General features: G+C 54.2%; 2 protein-coding genes across 3 annotated transcripts in view; one reads left to right on the plus strand and one right to left on the minus strand.

Annotated features, from left to right (window-relative positions):
* Positions 1–5235: 5235 nt before the first annotated feature.
* TST (thiosulfate sulfurtransferase) lies at positions 5236–13926 on the minus strand. Its single transcript, XM_017508907.2, has 3 exons — positions 13782–13926; positions 12499–13114; positions 5236–5681 (listed from the first exon to the last, which is right to left on the minus strand). The coding sequence occupies exons 2-3, from the start codon at positions 13091–13093 to the stop codon at positions 5383–5385; spliced, it is 894 nt and encodes a 297-aa protein (XP_017364396.1). The 5' UTR covers positions 13094–13114; positions 13782–13926; the 3' UTR covers positions 5236–5382.
* A 106-nt stretch (positions 13927–14032) lies between these two features.
* Positions 14033–17328, plus strand: part of MPST (mercaptopyruvate sulfurtransferase) — a 9587-nt gene continuing 6291 nt past the window's right edge. The window contains exon 1 of one of the 2 annotated variants that reach the window (XM_017508906.2): positions 14033–14169. Coding sequence is in view for 1 of the 2 variants with exons in the window: in XM_017508905.2 (XP_017364394.1) it covers positions 14232–14267 (36 nt within the window). In the remaining variant the exon portion in view is untranslated. Of the gene's footprint in view, positions 14268–17328 lie in introns of both variants that reach the window. The other variant, XM_017508905.2, reaches the window with a different exon arrangement.

The following is a 17328-nucleotide window of genomic DNA, read 5'->3' on the forward strand; positions in this document are numbered from 1 at the left end:
GAAGGGAGTGTTAAAGATGCCAGTACTTAATGGTTCTGAAGTCTCACCCTCTCCAGATGCCAAAAGATGCTAAAATTAAGAGATGGCTTCAGAGGACTGTCTGGAAAGCACGGCCAAGAGTGTGGCTGTACGACCTGTTGTTAAAACTTCAGAAAGAGCAAAGGATCAGGGTATTACTCGGTCACACAAAGGGCACTTTAAAGAGATTAAAGACACACCTGATACATCCTCTTCACAGAACCATAGGGCCTCTAGGAAGCTTAAGGCTCCTCAACCGGAGCCCCAGTTAAAAAGGGGTGTGGCTTTTGTTCAGTTGCGTGAACGCCTGTAAGTTTTATTGTCGAGAATACAACATCAGCAAAATGCTGGCAGCTTGGGATAAAAGGGATAGAGACAGGAAAAAATGAAAAGATATCATTGAACAAAACAATAAAAATTAAAAAAGACAGGTCAGAGAATGGAAGCAAGAGTCCGGGGGCTGGGAGCCATGGAGAATTACTCCCAGGCCTTGAGACCCAATCAAGGAATGTCCAAGGTTTGTGTGGCTGGATTTCAAAATTGCTATGGGCCATTGACTCCATGTCTCCATTTTCCTCAAGTTTGAATAGGAATGCTACTGGCTCTTAGCCTCCGCCTCGCACACCATTGTATGTTAGGTGTGTTCGGGGCAGATAGCTTAGTTTCACAGATCTCTGATGGAGAAGAATTGAATCTGAGAAGCTGTACTTACGGAAAAACACGAGAGGAGCCTCAGCCACAGCCGGAGCTGATTTATATGACCAGATTCTAGCTTTTAAACTGATGCTCTAATAGAATTAGTATTTTAAAGCTCTTAGGAGGGGATGAATGTATTTTGCATGTGGAAGGGATGTACATTATCGGGGGCGAGAGGGCAGAAAGTGGTGGGCATTTGACACGGTTCCTAATGATCCCTGTTTCTTGGTATAATCCTCTTTAGTGTGGACTGGACACAGTGATGAATGCAATGTGTCAAAAATGAGAGATGTCCCATCCGTGATGAACTCGTAAGATACTATGACTTCTGTCTTGTTCACTCACTGTCACTGGCTCACCTCATCTGCTCTGATGGAAGCCAGTTTCCCTGTTGAGAGCTGCCCTACAGAGAGGTCCAAAGGGCAAGGAACTCAGAGTGGCCTCTTGCCAACAGCTCCAGATGGCCAACTGGATCCTGCCATATGAGTGGGATCCTTCTCTGGTCGAGCTTTGAGATGAGACTAGAGACCCAAGCAACACCTTGATTGCAGCCTGTGAGAGACCTTGAGACGGAAAAATCACCCACACTGCACCAGTATTCCCAACTCACAGAAACAGTGCGGTAGTAAATGTTCTCTTAAGCCCGCTAAGTTTGGGGTTGATTTGTGGTGCAGCAAGAGATAACTAACATAAGTCCCAGGTCAAGCGTCCTCACGTCTAGTCCACCTTCACAAATACCCAGTAAGGTGTTCAGAGAAATTACTAACTTATCCTCTCACAGATGGAGAAAACGAGGCTCAGAAACAACACAGGACTTCACCAGGTGGGGCTAACATTAAGTTGCACATCTTCAAGCCAGGTGAAGTTCAAGTTAGCTCCTTCAAGTTGGCTTTCTCCTCCTATCCCCACCCCCCTCCCCAGCCGCCCACCTGATGTGCCCACAGCAGCTCTGTATGTACCAGTGCAGCAGCAGTGTGGACTCACTTCCAGTTCCTGACCTGGAGAAAGAGATCCCAAGAGACTTTGGTCAAAGAGGGCAGGAAGGTAGCTCCAGTCTGGGCAGTCTTCACTCACAGGCAACTCTGAATGGGGAAAAGGAAGATGAAACCCCACATCCTGGAAAAGCCCTGGCCCTTCATAAGTCTCTGCCTCACCTCTTCAATCTCTTTCATAATGGCAGGAAGCACGTGAGCCACACTGACGTGTGCCGAAGCTCAGGGGTGCAGATCCCCGCTGCGGAACTACTGCTAAAGACCAATGGATGGTTGCTAGGAAGTGGCCCTCCCCGAGATGTTCATTGGAGTTGCCATGGTGATCACTATTCACAGGGCTCTGTTACCTCAGAGGGCTGACAGGCCCACTCCTAGGAGAAAGCCAGGACTGAGGAGGCAGGAGGGGCTCCATGGGTTGTTCACTCTCTCATCCACTCAAGAATGTCGGTTGAGCACCCACTGTGTGCCAGATGCGTGCCAGGCACAGGGGGCTCTGATGCTACCAAGTGCAAAAGATGTTCTTGGGAGTTCAGAGGACTAAGTAGAGAGAAGAACTGGCTCTGTGTAGGGAAAAGGAGGAAGGACTTACAAAAGGGTCATTTGAATTGGGTCTTGAAGGATGCCTAGGAGCTTAACAGTTTAGAAGGGATGAGATATTAAAGGTATGGATGTGTATAAGAGAACAAATGTACATCAAGGTCAATGGGGAAGGAGAAACATGCATCTGGGGGTGTCTGGTTTGGATGCCCAGGGATCAGGGACCAGGGAGTAAAATCAAAGCAGGAGTGGACCAGTGAGAGTCCTCTCTCCTTTTCTTGAACAAAAGGGCTACAGAAGGAGATCAACAAAGTTATCTCCTTTTCTGCAAGAAGAAGGAGGCGGAAGCCATCAGTGCCAGCACTGGCCCATTCCTGTCTGGCTGCTGCTCAACATGGACGAAGGGAAGGCCTCTTGCAAGCCCAGCCCTTCGGTGTTTCCCAAGGAAACAGAGAGGACCATGGTTAAACTTTGAGTCCCCAGAATCTGGGCCTGTCACTTATTCGATAAGAGACTTTGGCCAAGTTCTTTAGCTGAACTTTCCTCGTATGTTGTTAGAAACAGGTTCTCGGTGCCGCAAACAATCAACACCAAAACTATGGATCCGTCGGCAAGACGATTTCACCTTCTGCAGAAAGTGGGCCGCTCGCTAGCCATCCTGCCACGAGAACACACCTGAACAAAGGGAACAGGAGCGTTTATAACCTGATGCGGCCACCCGACTGCTGTGTCCAGTTTCTATTGGCCAAAACAGGACCTCACGTTCTAAGCTTTACCTGATTGGCTAGCAACTTAAAACTTTCCTAAGTAGGTAAAGGCAAGAAAGAACAAAGAAGAGAGAGAGAAAGGCCAAAGTGCTTCTTAATAAGGCAAAGGAGGAAACTGTCACCTGATGCTCGCCTTGGTTCGTCCAGACATGGCAGGGTGAATATCTGGCCAGCCAAGGAAACTCTGAAGAGGAACTCCTATTTCATTCTCTATATATGTGACGCAGGTAACACCCAACACTAAGGATAAGGGTGACGAACACATGAAATCTTTTTTTTTTTTTTTTTTTTTGCAAAATGTAGCACATTGCCTTGCACAGAGATATCACAAATAACTCTAAGCTACTTCCACAAGCAGCCCATCAGCAAGTCCTTCAAAGTACATTAGACTTGGATGCCTTTGTCCCCCTCCACAACTCCCCCCAGCTCCCTGGTCCAGGCCATCCCCATTATTTGCCTAGATGTTATCTATTGCTACGTGACAATATCGCCATACATTTAGAAGCTTAACATATAATTATTATCTCACAGTTTCTTTGGGCTGGGGGTCTACTCGTGGCTTAGCTGAGTCCTCTGCTTTGGAGTTATTGGCCAGGGCTGCAGTCTCATCTGAGGTTCCACCTGGGAGGAACATGCTTCCAAGCTCATGTGCCTGTGGAAGCATACGGCTCCTTGCTGTATCTGTTAGACTGGGGGCCTCAGCTCTCACTGGCTGTCAGCCCAACGCCATCCTCAGTTCCTTGCTATGTGGGTCCCCAACATGACCCTGACTTCATCAAAGCCAGCAAAGGGAGAGTCCCCTTGCGAGAGGGGGCATTACAGTATGGTGTACCATAATTGCAGAAGTGGCATCCGTCACTGTTGCCCGATGCTATTGGTTAAAAGCAAGTCACGGGTCTCACCTGCAATGAAAGGGGGAGGGCCACACAGAGCATAAACATAGGGGGCAGATACTGTGGGGACCATCCTGGAGTCCACGATGTCCTCTGCCAGTCTTTTCTCACTCAACAGCCCAGCAATCCTTTTAAGACCTATGTTAGATCATATGTCATCCCTCTAATCAAGCCTTCCAGTAGCTCAACCACAGTCAAAGCAGACATCCTCCTATCTACCTGCAAGGCCCTACCCAACGTGTCCCCCATTATTCTCTGACCTCAGTTCCTCCCACTTTCCCAAGTGCTCCCTTCATCCTTCAAGACTCTGCTCACCTTCTGCTTTTTTAAAAAGCATCCCAGCCCACCCACACTCCCTTCTCTTTATCAACCTTTTCTGCCGTTGCACCTCATCGCCATCTGACATACTGTGTGTACTTGCTTTGTCTTCCCACGGTAGGATGTGAACCACACGGGAGATGGGAAGAGGATTGTTTTGTTAGTGGCGTGGAAGTGAGAGGGGTCAGCCCTCCAGACCACTCCAGTCCCTCCACTATAGATCCCACCAGCCTCAGCATTCATCCTCACCACCCAACCTACCAGCCCCAAAGCCGACCTCCTCAGCGTCTCCTGAGCACCTATTTGTTCCAACACCAAGCCAAGGACAGATTTGGTCTCCAGTCCTCCAGGATCCTGTGTTTACTGGGGAGGCTGGAGAGTAGGAAGCTGGGAGTCTCCTACAACCCCAAAGAAGGGCTAAGAGAGCCTTTTTCTGGGAAACTTGAGATCCAGCCATATGGGGCTGATCTACATGGTGGTTTTCTTCTACCATGGCTTCCTGATTCAGCTGCCAGAGCCTGGACCTTCACCCAGGGCTGAAGCTATTTCTCCAGCTCCTCCCTCCACTGCTCCCCAGGGAATCTTACTCTGAGCCAGGAACGGTGCCCCAGGCACAGATCACCTTCCTTTCACCTGCTCCTGGGCATGGCCTCTTCTGAGAGGCCCTGAAGCCGTGTGACACCTCTCTGGACATATTGGGAAGGCCAGCTGTCCCCCGCCCCTACACAGGAGGCTGAGCCTGTCGCAGCCTGGGTTTCAGCAATCTGCCTTCCTGACCCCCTTCTCATCTGTCTTCCAGGTAGGACCCAGCGTGCTCTGGGACAGAGTCCGCCTGACATGGGACAGCAGGAGGCTACTTCTGCCAAAACTGAGTCAAAGTGGTATGCTCAGTGTGGCTTCCCCAGCCGGAGGGAGCTATGGTGGTCTCTGTCCTTCGTGGAGTCTCCAGAGTTTGAAAGAGATGGAAGTCTGGGGGCAAGGATGGAACCCAGGGAGTGGTAGACAAGCACACTGTTCAGAAAGGCAAAGTTTATTCCAGTGTTGACAGGGAGAGTGAGGCTTGCACAGCAATTCTAAAATCATGTCAATCTCCTTTGCCTGGCTGCGAGTCACGGGGTCACTAAACTGGCCACAGTTACAGTAAGCAGGAGAGGTCGTGGCTCAGGCCTTCCCAGACTTCCCCTGGGACACACGGGTCTCTGGGGGCGCCCGGCGAAACCACTCGGACCAGGAGCCGTCGTACACGGCCACGTCAGGCTTGCCACAGAGGTAAGCAGCCAGAGCCACGTGGCAGGCGGTGACCCCCTTGCGGCATGTGGCAATGAGAGGCTGCGAGAGATCCACCTTCTTGGCCTGGAACAGAGCACGGAGCTCTTCTGGGCTCTTCTCGAAGCCATCTTCAGTCAGGAAGTCCATGAAAGGCATGTTGACTGAGCCATGAATGTGGCCCGAGTCCAGTCCTGGGCGGGGCAGAGGACACAGGTTAGGGGAGGTATGAGGGGTGGGGACTAATGGGGCCTGGAGGATTCAGTTGGCTATAGCTGGAAGGATAGATAGCTTTGCAAATAAAAATAGCATATTTGCTCTGCTTGGAGCTCCGTTTATTCCTAGCCCTACCTACTACCAATTCTCATTACTTAAGACGACTGTGCCCCCCTGTCTTGAAGTGGGGATGCCCAGAGTCACACCTGCTTGAGAGGATGGCAGCATGTCTCAGCTCCACTAACCGTTACCTTGGACAAATCACTTCACTTCTCTGAACCTCAGTTTTCTCATCTGTAAAATGGGCTCAGTGGTATATACCTACCTCACAGCATTGTTGAGAAGAGCAAATGGGACAAATGAATGCAAATACCATGTGCTGAGAACACAGCAGTGAAAGGGAGAGACAGAGCCAGGCCCTCAGGGAGATTCCAGTCTAACAAGGTAGACAGACGCTAAACAGATAACCACGTAACTAATCAGATATGTCACCCTAGTTTACAGATGAATCCGCTGAGGCTTGGCAAAACAAAAAGGCACATCTAAGGTCACAAGGAAAGATGAAATCAGAGTCGGGATCATATCAGGGCCTCTGGTTTTCTGTGAAGCACACAGTTGCAGAAAGAGCCTGTGACTTGGTGTGAGACGTAAGGTCAAATTCCACGTTGAGCAAGTGATGTCAGCTCTCTGAGCCTCAGTTTCTCCATAGGAAAAAGGGAAATGAGAGTATCCGCTGGGTACTGGCTGCTGTCCAGAGTGAATGGCACAAGGAAAGCATTGGCTTTGGAGGCTGGCCCACCCACGCTGCGATGCTACGCCCCAGCCACTTGACCACCCATGGAGGGTGTAGGGGGAGAATAGGGTGGTGTGGGCATTTTGGTCCCCTCCAAGAATTTGGAAGGAAGCAGCATGGGGGGACTAGACTGGCTCTGGGGCCCTTTCTAGAACTGTCTCAGTACCCAGTGAGGGCCCTCAGCCAAATCTGGCTTTAGAAGAGCAGGAAAGTAGGGCAAAGGAGACTGGGCCATGGCCAGAGCTGGTGCCACCCACAGGGTGAGGCCACAGGCTAATCCCACGCATGCCCAGGCCACTCCTCTCTTTGTCAAGCCACCCACACCCTGGCAGGGGTGGGGGCTCTGTGGCTGACCCCCGTCCCAGTGCCCAACCTGCCATTTGGCCTGACACAAGTCTACCTCCATCTCTTTGAGCTCCCCTTGCTCCCCAGTCCCCACCACCCTATTCAACCTGGACTATGTGACAGGACCCAAGCAGGGTGGCAGGAGCAGGAGGCGAAGGATCTGAGTGCTGTGGCCCCAAGACACATAGTGGGGGTATGTGCAGACAAGCAGACCCTGAACCTCCAAGCCTCAGTCTCCCTCCTGCAGAATGGGGAGAAAACCCCACCTACCTCCCAGGTGTGTGGAGAAGTCTAGCTACTGCAGCTAAAAGCACCCAGGGACACCGACAGGCACATGACTCAGTGCATGATTATGCCAGCGGTGTCCTGGTCCTTTCACCCCAGGGCCAAAGAGGATTCCGAAATCTATTCGCACGAGTCGAGTTGGATTGGCAGTGGTGTTTGCCACCAACTGATCACCAGGTACAGATTTCCTTGTCCCTTCTCCACTCCCACTGCCTCACTTGAATAGCCTGAAAATAAAGAACAGGAAAGGCCAGGCATGCTGACTCACCCCTGTAATCCCAGCACTTTGGGAGGCCCAAGTGGAAGAACTGCTTGAGCCCAAGTTTGAGACCAGCCTAGGAGCACAGCAAGACCCCATCGCTATGAAAAAAAAAAAAAAAAATGAGCCAGGCTGAGTGGCATGCACCTGTAGTCCCAGCTACTTGGGAGGCTGAGATAGAAGAGTCACTTGCGCCTAGGAGTCTACAGTGACCTGTGATCATGCCACTGCAGCCTGGGTGATACAGCAAGACTGGCCGGGCATGGTGGCTCATGCCTGTAATCCCAGCACTTTTGGAGGCCGAGGGGGGAGGATCATGAGGTCAGGAAATGGAGACCATCCTGGCCAACACGGTGAAATCCCATCTCTACTAAAATACAAAAAAATTAGCCAGGCGTGGTGTTATGTGCCTGTAATCACAGCTGCTCTGGAGACTGAGCCAGGGGAATCGCTTGAATCCAGGAGGTTGGAGTGAGCCGAGATCATACCACTGCACTCCAGCCTGGCGACAGAGTGAGACTCCGTCTAAAATAAATAAATAAAAAGAAAGTTTGATTGAATACAACGTATAAAATTAGAGCAATTTCTTCCTGCTGCGTTTCATCTGTTTGCCTGAAAACTTGAATCTGAGACAAGATGTGCACCCACCCTACCAACGAGAAACAACTGATCAGCTGGCGTCAAGGGCATTCTTTCCCAAGCACCGCAGCTTTCAGATGTGTCCACCTCCGGGTCGTGGGCTGGACTGAAGTGCATTTGAAAGCACAGGGTTGCAGCCGTTTTGTTTTGTTGCTCCCTCTCCGATGACACAGCCCCATTGTGTTCTTCTGATTACATAAAGGGCTCCTCTTCTGAGTAAAGATGAAGTCAGGGAGTTTCTGTGGAGCCAGCCTCCCACACTGGGCCAGCCTGGACAGGGTGAAGTGGGGCGAGCTCACGGCCTGTCTGGGGCATTTAAATGAGCTGTGAGAAGGGCTGAGATAAACCTGGGCCAGGGAATGTTGAAGCACAGCCAATTGGTGGAAGGGCACGTGGGGCCGGAAAGCCCAGGCTCCCATGGTTCTCCTCCCAAGTCTAGCTGCAGACTTCCGGTGCCCCCATTCCCATAACCTGTGGCACCAGGCACTCGACAGGAGGTGCTCTCCAGAACTTTATCCTCCTAAGCCCTCACAGAGCAGGGAAGATTACTCTCAGCACTGCTGGAGAGGCCAGGCTCAGAGAGGTGAGGCCGCTTGCCCCAGGACACACAGCAAAGGTAAGTGAAGTTTGATTGGTCTATCCCCAACGCCTGTGTTGTTTTGACCAGCTTGAGCCTCCCTGGAAAAAAGAGATTGAGGCAGGTAATAGATGAGATGATCTCCTGTGCTTGAGTTAACTTTCCTTAGGCCACTGGTAGGTATAGATTTTTTTTTTTTTTTTTTTGAGGTGGAGTCTGGCTCTGCTGTCCAGGCTGGAATGCAGTGGCACGATCTTGGCTCACTACAACCTCTGCCTCCCAGGTTCAAGCAATTCTCTTGAACTCCCGACCTCAGGTGATCCGCGCCTGCCCTGGCCTCCAAAGTGCTTGGATTACAGGCATGAGCCACCACGCCCAGCCTTCAAGCAATTCTCTTTCCTCAGCCTCCCAAGTAGCTGGGACTATAGGCGCGTGCCACCACACCTGGCTAATTTTTGTTTTTATCTTTTTGTATTTTTGGTAGAGACGGGGTTTCACCATGTTAGCCAGGACGGTCTCGATCTCCTGACCTCGTGATCTACCATCTTGGCCTCCCAAAGTGCTGAGATTATAGGCGTGAACCACCAAGCCCAGCCCTAGCTGTGGATTTTCATGGCCAGGAAAAGCTGGCCCTTTCTGCTTTCACTAACGAATCGAGAGCAGGCAGCCCTGGAAGGCAACCACCCCTTAACCCTGGCCAGGAGGCAACCCTGCACCCTCCCCCAACCCCTCATCCCTGCTCCCAGTCCTGGGAGGGAGAGATAGGCAAAGGGGATGATTCTTGGACCCATACAGCAGCAGAGAAGCCACCCCATGGATCTGTGATGGGTGCAGGGGTGGGTTTGCTTACAGCTCACCCCACCCACAGCAGTGGCCTTAGGAAACAGCCCCACCTTGAATCCTGCCAACCCCTGGTCAAGTCTCAGCCACTTTGCCTTAATAGAGAAGTCCTTTCCCTGTCCCCACCTGCAAAGTGGGACCAAGCCTACCTACCCCTGCCTGCCTCCCTTGCAGGTGTCCAGAAGAGAATATATAGAAATGGCTTTGTGCCAGGCATAGTGGCTCATGCCTGTAATCCCAGCCCTTTGGGAGGCCCAGGCAGGTGGATCATGAGGTGAGGAGTTCGAGACCACCCTAACCAAGATGCTGAAACTCCATCTCTACTAAAAGTACAAAAATTAGCTGGGCATGGTGACAGGTGCCTAAAATCCCAGCTACTCAGGAAGCTGAGGCAGGAGAATTGCTTGAACCTTGGAAGCGGAGGTTGCAGTCAGCAGAGATCACACCACTGCACTCCAGTCTGGGTGACAGAACAAGACTCCATCTCAAAATCTGCAAATAAAAGTACTCATGAGGGGTCGATACCCTCCTCTCTTCTTCACCCTCACTCCCTCCAAGGAGGAAGGCAAATTAAATTAAGTCGATAAAGAAACTGGGCTGGACAAACTCCTCCCTCTGCCTCTCAGTTCTTCCAGCCCCCCTCTAGGGTGAGCAGCGCTCCTTTCATGAACAGTTGAGCAATGAAGAGACTTGCCTGAGGCCACATATCAGTATCACATCCGATGTAACCTCAGGTCTGTCTGACTCCAGGACTAAGGGCTTCTGGAGGCACAAAACTGCAGCCAAAGAGGAAGCTGCTTGCCTAAGGTGGGCAGGAAGTGGCTGCCAGGTGTCTAAGCTCTGCTTCTGGCTCCCTTTGGGGTCATTCCTTCCAGAGATGATCCGGGTCAAGGCTTGAGCCCCAGTCCTGCCACCCCATGCTCCTGTGTATGACATCAGGACCGCTGAGCCCACAGGGTGCCTCCCTGATCCCACCCCAAGCTGGGAACCAGCAACTTGGCAGAGCCTCATGTGCCTTTGTGACCCCAAAATATCTTGTATGGAGGCCAGCAAAGCCTCTTGGAGGAAGAGTTGGGTGGGGGGGGGGACACGTGCCACACCCTCCAGGCCTTTCTAGATGGCCCTGGCCTTTGCTTCGTTCCTTACCCTTCTCGAAATCCCTTTCCAGCCACTGCTACATTTAAACAAATGCACACTCATGTGGGTAGGGCTGCCGTGACTCTTCTCATCTGATGATAAGGAAACCCAGAGAGGCCAAGCAAGTGGACTGAGGTCACCCCAAGGAGGAGTGGCTGAACTGAAATGAGAATCCATGTTCCCTGGTGCTTCTGATGGGGGCTGGAGGAAGCGGGAACAGGATCACAGAGGAGGAACTTCAGCATCCCGGGCCTTCAGGAGGCATTACCCACTGCAGGCCGTTTCCCCCCTCTGGGCCTCAGTTTCCTCATCTGTAAAATGAGTGAGGACATTACGCCTGGCACCTCCGAGCTGTCCCTTCCACTTATTTCTCAGGTTGCTTCAGGGCAGGCTGGGAAGCAGCAAGAGAACCAACACCACTGATCCTCCCCCACTGACAGCTTAAATCCCAAGGAAAGGAGGCGTCTTGAACCAAGGCCAGGAGAGGGCTGCAGGCGTTCCCAGCTGGGATTCTCTGGGAGGTGCCAAATGAACTTGAGTCTTCAACTCCAGACCTTTAGGGAGCAAGCTGGGCAGGAAAAATCTGAGGTCTGGAAAGGCCAGCGCCCGGTGCAGTCCTGGCTCTGCACTAACGGGCTGTGCAGCCTTGACCCTGCCTCGTGCACCTCGGGCTCCCCTCTGTTTAATGAGGTCACCTTTCAGGCCCTCCAGCTCTAAGAGTGTGCAAAAGTTTTCCCAGCATTCTCTCTGTGGGAGGTACAGACAGGAAGAGATGTTTTTCAACAAGTCGGGCAAAGTGTTGCACATGATTTAGACTCTGTAGAGGAGGAGCTCTGATGGAGGAAACAGACACCAAGCAGGTGCCCAGCAACAAGTGAGTGCCCTGCTCCTGGACATGGCCAGGCAGGGGCTAGAGGGCACCCAGCAGGAGTGATGGCAGCAAGACTCCAGTCGTGCATCTAGGAAAGGCAAGATCTCCAAGGTTCTCTCTGGTTAGGAGGCTCTAGAACTCAGCATTTCCTCTCCTGAGGCTCCCCCCACCCTCAAGCAGTATCCAATACTCCTGCCTTCCCTTCAACAGAAGGGGAACTTCCGAGCCACCTTCCTGGGGCAGCCAGCAGAGGGCACGCCCTCCCAGCCCTGGGAAGTAGGGGTAAGGCAGCACCGGACACGTCCTGGCTTATAGCCATGGTTTAAAACAAGGCAGCCCTGGGTTCTAATCCTGGCTTCCACCACTTAACTGAGCAAGTAACTTAACACCCTGGCATCCTATCCCCTCAGCCCCCTGCTGCTAAAACAGGGGCATTCAGCTTTGTTGGCTGAGATAAGGCAGTGCCAAGTGTCTGGCATGAAATGGCAGCTGCTGTTACAGCTCTGCAGCTGCCTGGAAAGGTTATGGAACAGACTGCCTTTGCAAACACCAGTCAGGCACCCTGCGAAAGCTAGATATGGGGAGAGGAGGATCCTGGGGGAAGGACACTGTTGATGTCTATAAGGGTTTCTGCGGGAGAGAGAGCCCTGGAGAAGCCGCATGTCACCTTGGGAGGTTTCTGTACAGCAATGCAAACGCTAGCTAGGGGCATGACACCCGTAGGTATATTCTAGTCCATGTGGGGCAGCTGGGGCCTGGGAGTGGAGGTGGTGGACATGTCACCAGTGACTTCTGCTGATGTGATTCCACATGGATGCTAGGTGGCTTGTTAGCACGCAGCTATGAGGACACATTCTTGGGGCCTTATGGATCCAAGCTGAAAAAGCCTTTAGGTTTGTCTCCATCCTCTAGTTTTATCGATGGAAAGACTGAGGTCTACATGAGAGGATTGAAGGCCTAGGACCCTGGAGATGGTCCCGGTCGTGCTTATTCCCTATCCTTCCATGGGGCAATACTCCCCAGGGACCACCCAGCACTGGGGCACCTACCGAATGCATCCGGCTCTGGCTCAGCACCCAGGAACCGCCCTTGGGACCGTGAATCCACCAGCTGGAACCTCTTAGATTCAAGGTTCTCCAGCACCTGCTCATAGGTCTTGAGCAGGGAATGGTCCAGTGTGGCTTTGAAGACGGCAGGTTCGGGGCGTGAGGGCTCGGATGTCACGGGGTGGCCCTCTTTCAGCCAGTTCCGGAAGCCACCATTGAGCACTGATACCGTGCGGTGGCCGAACACACGGAACATCCACCAGACCCGGGGAGCGTAGAAGCTGCCCAGGTGGTCACCATCATACACCACCACGTGCGTGTGGTTGCTGATGCCCAGGCGGCCCACGTAGTCGGCGAAGCCAGTCTCGCTGGGTAGCATCATCTCGTAGGGCGACGCCGTGTCCCGGCACTCCTCTATGTCAAAGAAAGAGGCGCCGGGCACGTGGCACTCCAGGTACTCTTTGCGGGCCTCTCGGGTGCCCGGTGAGTACCAGGAGGCGTCCAGCACCCGCAGGCCGGGCCCCAGCTTGCCAGTCCTGATGGACTCCGCCAGCCACTTGGTGGAGACCAGCGCCCGGTAGAGCACCTGATGAACCATGGCTTCAGCTCCGCGTGTCACCTGGCACGGGTGGGAACCAGGAAAGAGAGACAGGCGTGAGGAGGTCGGTGTGGGCAGTAGGGTGAGGCCTGGGAGAAGCTTTCTCCCTCCGCACTCCCCCGGGTTCCTTGTTTACCGCGGCAAGCCAGCGGGGCTGGGGCGCGCAGCGGGGTAAGTTTGCAGATTCCCTCCGGAAAGCCGGCCCCGCCCCCCCCCTCCCCACCAGCGGGACCTGGGGCCCAGAGCAGAAGCTGGTGGGGCAAGAGTTTCCAAGGACTCCAGATAGGGGCGCTTCCTGTGGCGGGGGTCTGGCTCCTAGCAGCTACAGTACTAGATCGCGCCAGGAAAGAGCAGTGAAAACATGCCCGGGATAGGGGTACGACGGCATCCTGGGCTTAGAATCCTCTTTCCTTTGAATGCAGAGGGGTGGGCGCAGGGCGAGGAAGCTCCCCGGGCCGCGCACATGCCATCGCCTGCGGCCTCCCCAGGCAGCCCGAGGTCGCCCGCCTCCAGAATGCCCAAGTCCGGCCCGAGGCTCGCTGCCCTCTGCCCTAGGTGGGTCAGGAGTTCCCGGGGCACCCAGTCCCACGCTCGCAACGCGATCCTTCCCAGGGCGCAGGTGATCCGGCCGGCAGCCCAATCCCCAGCGGCCCTAGCGCCCGGCCGCCGCCCCCCGGCCCGCACTCACTCTCCCAGGCAGCCGAGCTGGCGCTCGCCCCTGCCCGCTGGAGAAATTGGCCAGTTCAAACCCCGGGCCGCAGCTCCCTGGGCGGCGCGCACCACCGCGCCGCCACCAGAGGGGGGAACCTGCGCCGTCTGCCGCCACACCGCGCCCCCAGTCTATCCCCCGCGCCTTCGCTCCGCACCCGGCACCCGCCGCCCCCCGCGCGAAGAGCCTCCGGGACCCTTGGGGGTCTGCGGGGGACGCCGGGTGGCGCGGGGACGGCGCGGGCCCGGGCTGGGCGGAGCGGGTTTCCCCCCCACGGCCTGGCCGGTGGAAGGCTCGGGTAGCCGCGGCTCCGAGTGGCCGCGGCGGTGGGCTGTTCCGGAGTCTCCTCCCTTTGGCCAGGCTGCAGGTTGGTGGCGGGAGGAGGGGACAGCTGCGGGCGCGGGGAGGGGGCGCCGAGCCGCGGGGGCCATGACGGAGCCAGGAAGCCGGGAGCCCGAGACTCGGGTAACTGACGCGGCGTGGCGCTTGTCTTTCTGGAGGGGGAAGGGAGTGGCTCTTTGGGGTGCGCGGCGCGGGGCTCCGGCACTGGACCTGAGCGGAGGAAGGGGCGCAGTCTAGGAGGAAAGGCGCGCCGCTACGTTGGCACTAAGGATGACTGTCCGCTTGGGGCGGCCTGCTGGGTTGGAGGGTCGTGACGAGTGGCGGGTGGGGAGCCTTTGGTGGAGGTGGGGTGACCTGGTGCCACCAGAGAGGGTGGGAGGGAGGCAGGACAGAGAGATGAGACCCCGCTGATCCAGAGGCCCCAGGAAGAGACGCTAGCCAAGAACTTCCTAGGGAGTGAAAGGAACTAACATTGTCACGGCCTGCTTGGTGTGGCACTTTGCTGGGTACTCCCGTGGTGTCACTTAGCTCCCACAGTAACCCTGCGGAGTAGGCCAGAAACTTACTTAGACTGGAGGGAGCGGCAGAGCGAGTTGCTGGGGGACACACCCAGAGTTGAGGCCCCGCCCGATCCCAGGTCTGAAGGCCACGTGGTACCGGCTGCCTTTGTTTACCTGGCTCTTCCCTGATGCCTCATGCTTTTTAAAAAATTGCCTGTTTTTAACTTAGTTTAATCGTAAGTTGATGTAATTCAATGTTTAATCATAGCTATGTTTAACAACGAGTTGGCAAAATTTCTGAAAAGCTCACTGCTCTTGCAAGCTGCGCGACGCCATTGCTCCTCCTCAGCTTTTGCTAGCCAGGGTGGGGATGCTTTCCTTGTTCTCCAACCCCGACTTATTTATTTATTTTTATTTATTTTTATTTATTTTTTTGGACAGGGTCTGATTCTGTGGTGAGACTGGAGTGCAGTGGTCCACCTCAGCTCACTGCAACCTCCGCCCACCAGCAGTTCTCCTACCTCCGCCTCCCAAGTAGGTGGGACCACAGGCATGTGCCACTATGCCTGGTTAATTTTTAAATTTTTGGTAGAGATGAGGTTTTGCCATGTTGTCCGGGCTGGTCTTGAACGCTTAGGCTCAAGCAATCTGCTGGTCTCGGCTCCCAAAGTGCTGTGATTATAGGCATGAGCCACCATCCCTGACCTCACCCCCCTTTGAAAAAAAAAAAGGTTTTGTTCTAAAATGCTCACAGCAATCCTCAAAGCCTAGTGTCTGGCGGTTGGGGGAGGGGTGGGCAGGAGGGACCAGGCTGGGGAGGTCCTAGAGGGGTAACCTAGATCCCGCCTCGGGCTCGTGCTCGCCTCAGTGCAGCTGTGTACCCTCCTGACACGAGCCTGGGGCGATTACGTCCTGGGGTTCTCCACTCCTAGGGCACCCCCCCCTTACAGTGATCCCGACTCTGGAATCACACAGGCACCCCTCCACCCCTCCCTGACACCCACAGCCTGCCCTCTCACACCCTCCTCTATGGCCCACAGTCCTTTGTGAGAACTGCCAATCAAGCAGGGACAGTGGGGGAGGGTGACCCCAGGCCTCTAAAGTCCCACCAAGCCCTGGCATTCTCAGATTTTAGATTTACTGCTGTCAGTTCCAGGGCCACCAATGAGTGTAACAGTAGAAGCAATAATGCGGTTTTATTAAACCGTTTTTAATGATTATTAAAAGCAGCCAGATGTAATGCATGATGGTGGCCCCTCTACATTCATTGTTTAATCTTGGCTCTAAGAGGTGAGGGTTGGAAGCTCCATTATAAGGAACAGAACCACCCAGAGGCCCTACATGCCCACCATTGCACAACCAGTTAAGCAGTAGAATGGGGTTTACATTGACTTTGGGGGCTGACTCCCAAACCAGGGCTCTTTCTAAGTGGATGATTGGGCGGGGAAAACAAGGATCCTCAAGAATGGGAGACAGTGTTGCGGGGGGCCCAGGGGCTGCTGTGGTTCCCACAGTTGGGTTCCTTAGGAAGGAACCTGCAGCGTCCGCCAGCACAGCGCCCCCTAGCTGTGGTGTAACACAGAAATGGGGATCCCTCCTTAGCCAAAGGCCCCTTGGTGGCCTCCTTACCCTGAAGATCAAGCTGAGGCTTCCGGGACCCTGGGAAAAGTCAGACTAGTCTGGACTTCCTCTTCATCCAGGAAGCCTTCCCGCCTCTTCTGCTGCCACCCTCGGCTGGCATAGGGACTCCTCTATGCTCAGTGCTGAACTCTAAACTGTCCTCAATTTCACTGTCTCACCTGCATCCTGCCTTTTTCCCCCCAGGGCTTGGCAAGGGCCAGAGTGCCTCAGTGTCTGGGACAGAGCCTGACTGTGTGGGTGGGGTGCGTTCCTAAAAGTCAGCTGCGGCGACTGTGGAGGTGGGCACAGAGTGTCACCCTATGAACTCATTAGGCCCTGGTCATCACGGCACCTGGGGCTGGTGGAGTCTAGCCTGAGGAGTCAAATTCTGGCTGCAAATCCTGAGGCTGCTTTCTGTGACCAAGGGCAAGGGACTTGTTCTTCTAACTGCCAGTTGCCTCATTCATAAAGCAGGCATCCTAATACCCGCCCAAGGCTGTGGTGCCAAACACGTGACCTAGCTCACAGAGACACTCAGTCCACACATGTTCTCTACCTGCCCCCTTCATTTGGCTGGCAGGACTGCCTGCAGTGGGTGTCAAGGATAGGTGAGGGCTGACCTGCAGCCCGAATTCCACACACCCAGCCGTGTGCCCTGGTGGAGGCTCAGCCTCTGCCTGGCAGAAGGGGCCCCTTCCTCTCACCTGCACAATGGCACCTGTGGACTAGTGGCTTCCCAGCACAAAGGGTTTAAAGGATTTGGGAAGTCAATACCCAGGAAGGCTGTGGGTCGGCCTGGCATAGTGGGCTGGTGAGCTGGTGCACTGTCAGCCACTGGCATACAGGAAAGATGGAGAGGGGAGGGAGGGAGGTGCAAAGTCACTGTCGCTGCTGCTAGACAGAGACAGATGAAAGAGAGAACCCAGGATGGACGGGCCAAACCTGGCCTCGCCAGACTCCCGGAGCCTGCACAAGGTGTATGGCTGAGAAGTCCAGATTCTGGTGCCAGACTGCCCAGTGAGAAGCCTGGCACCACTGGGTCAGGTTAGCACTTTTTTTTTTTT

This window comes from Cebus imitator, unplaced genomic scaffold, assembly GCF_001604975.1.
Source record: "Cebus imitator isolate Cc_AM_T3 unplaced genomic scaffold, Cebus_imitator-1.0 Scaffold404, whole genome shotgun sequence".
Lineage (NCBI taxonomy): Eukaryota > Metazoa > Chordata > Mammalia > Primates > Cebidae > Cebus > Cebus imitator.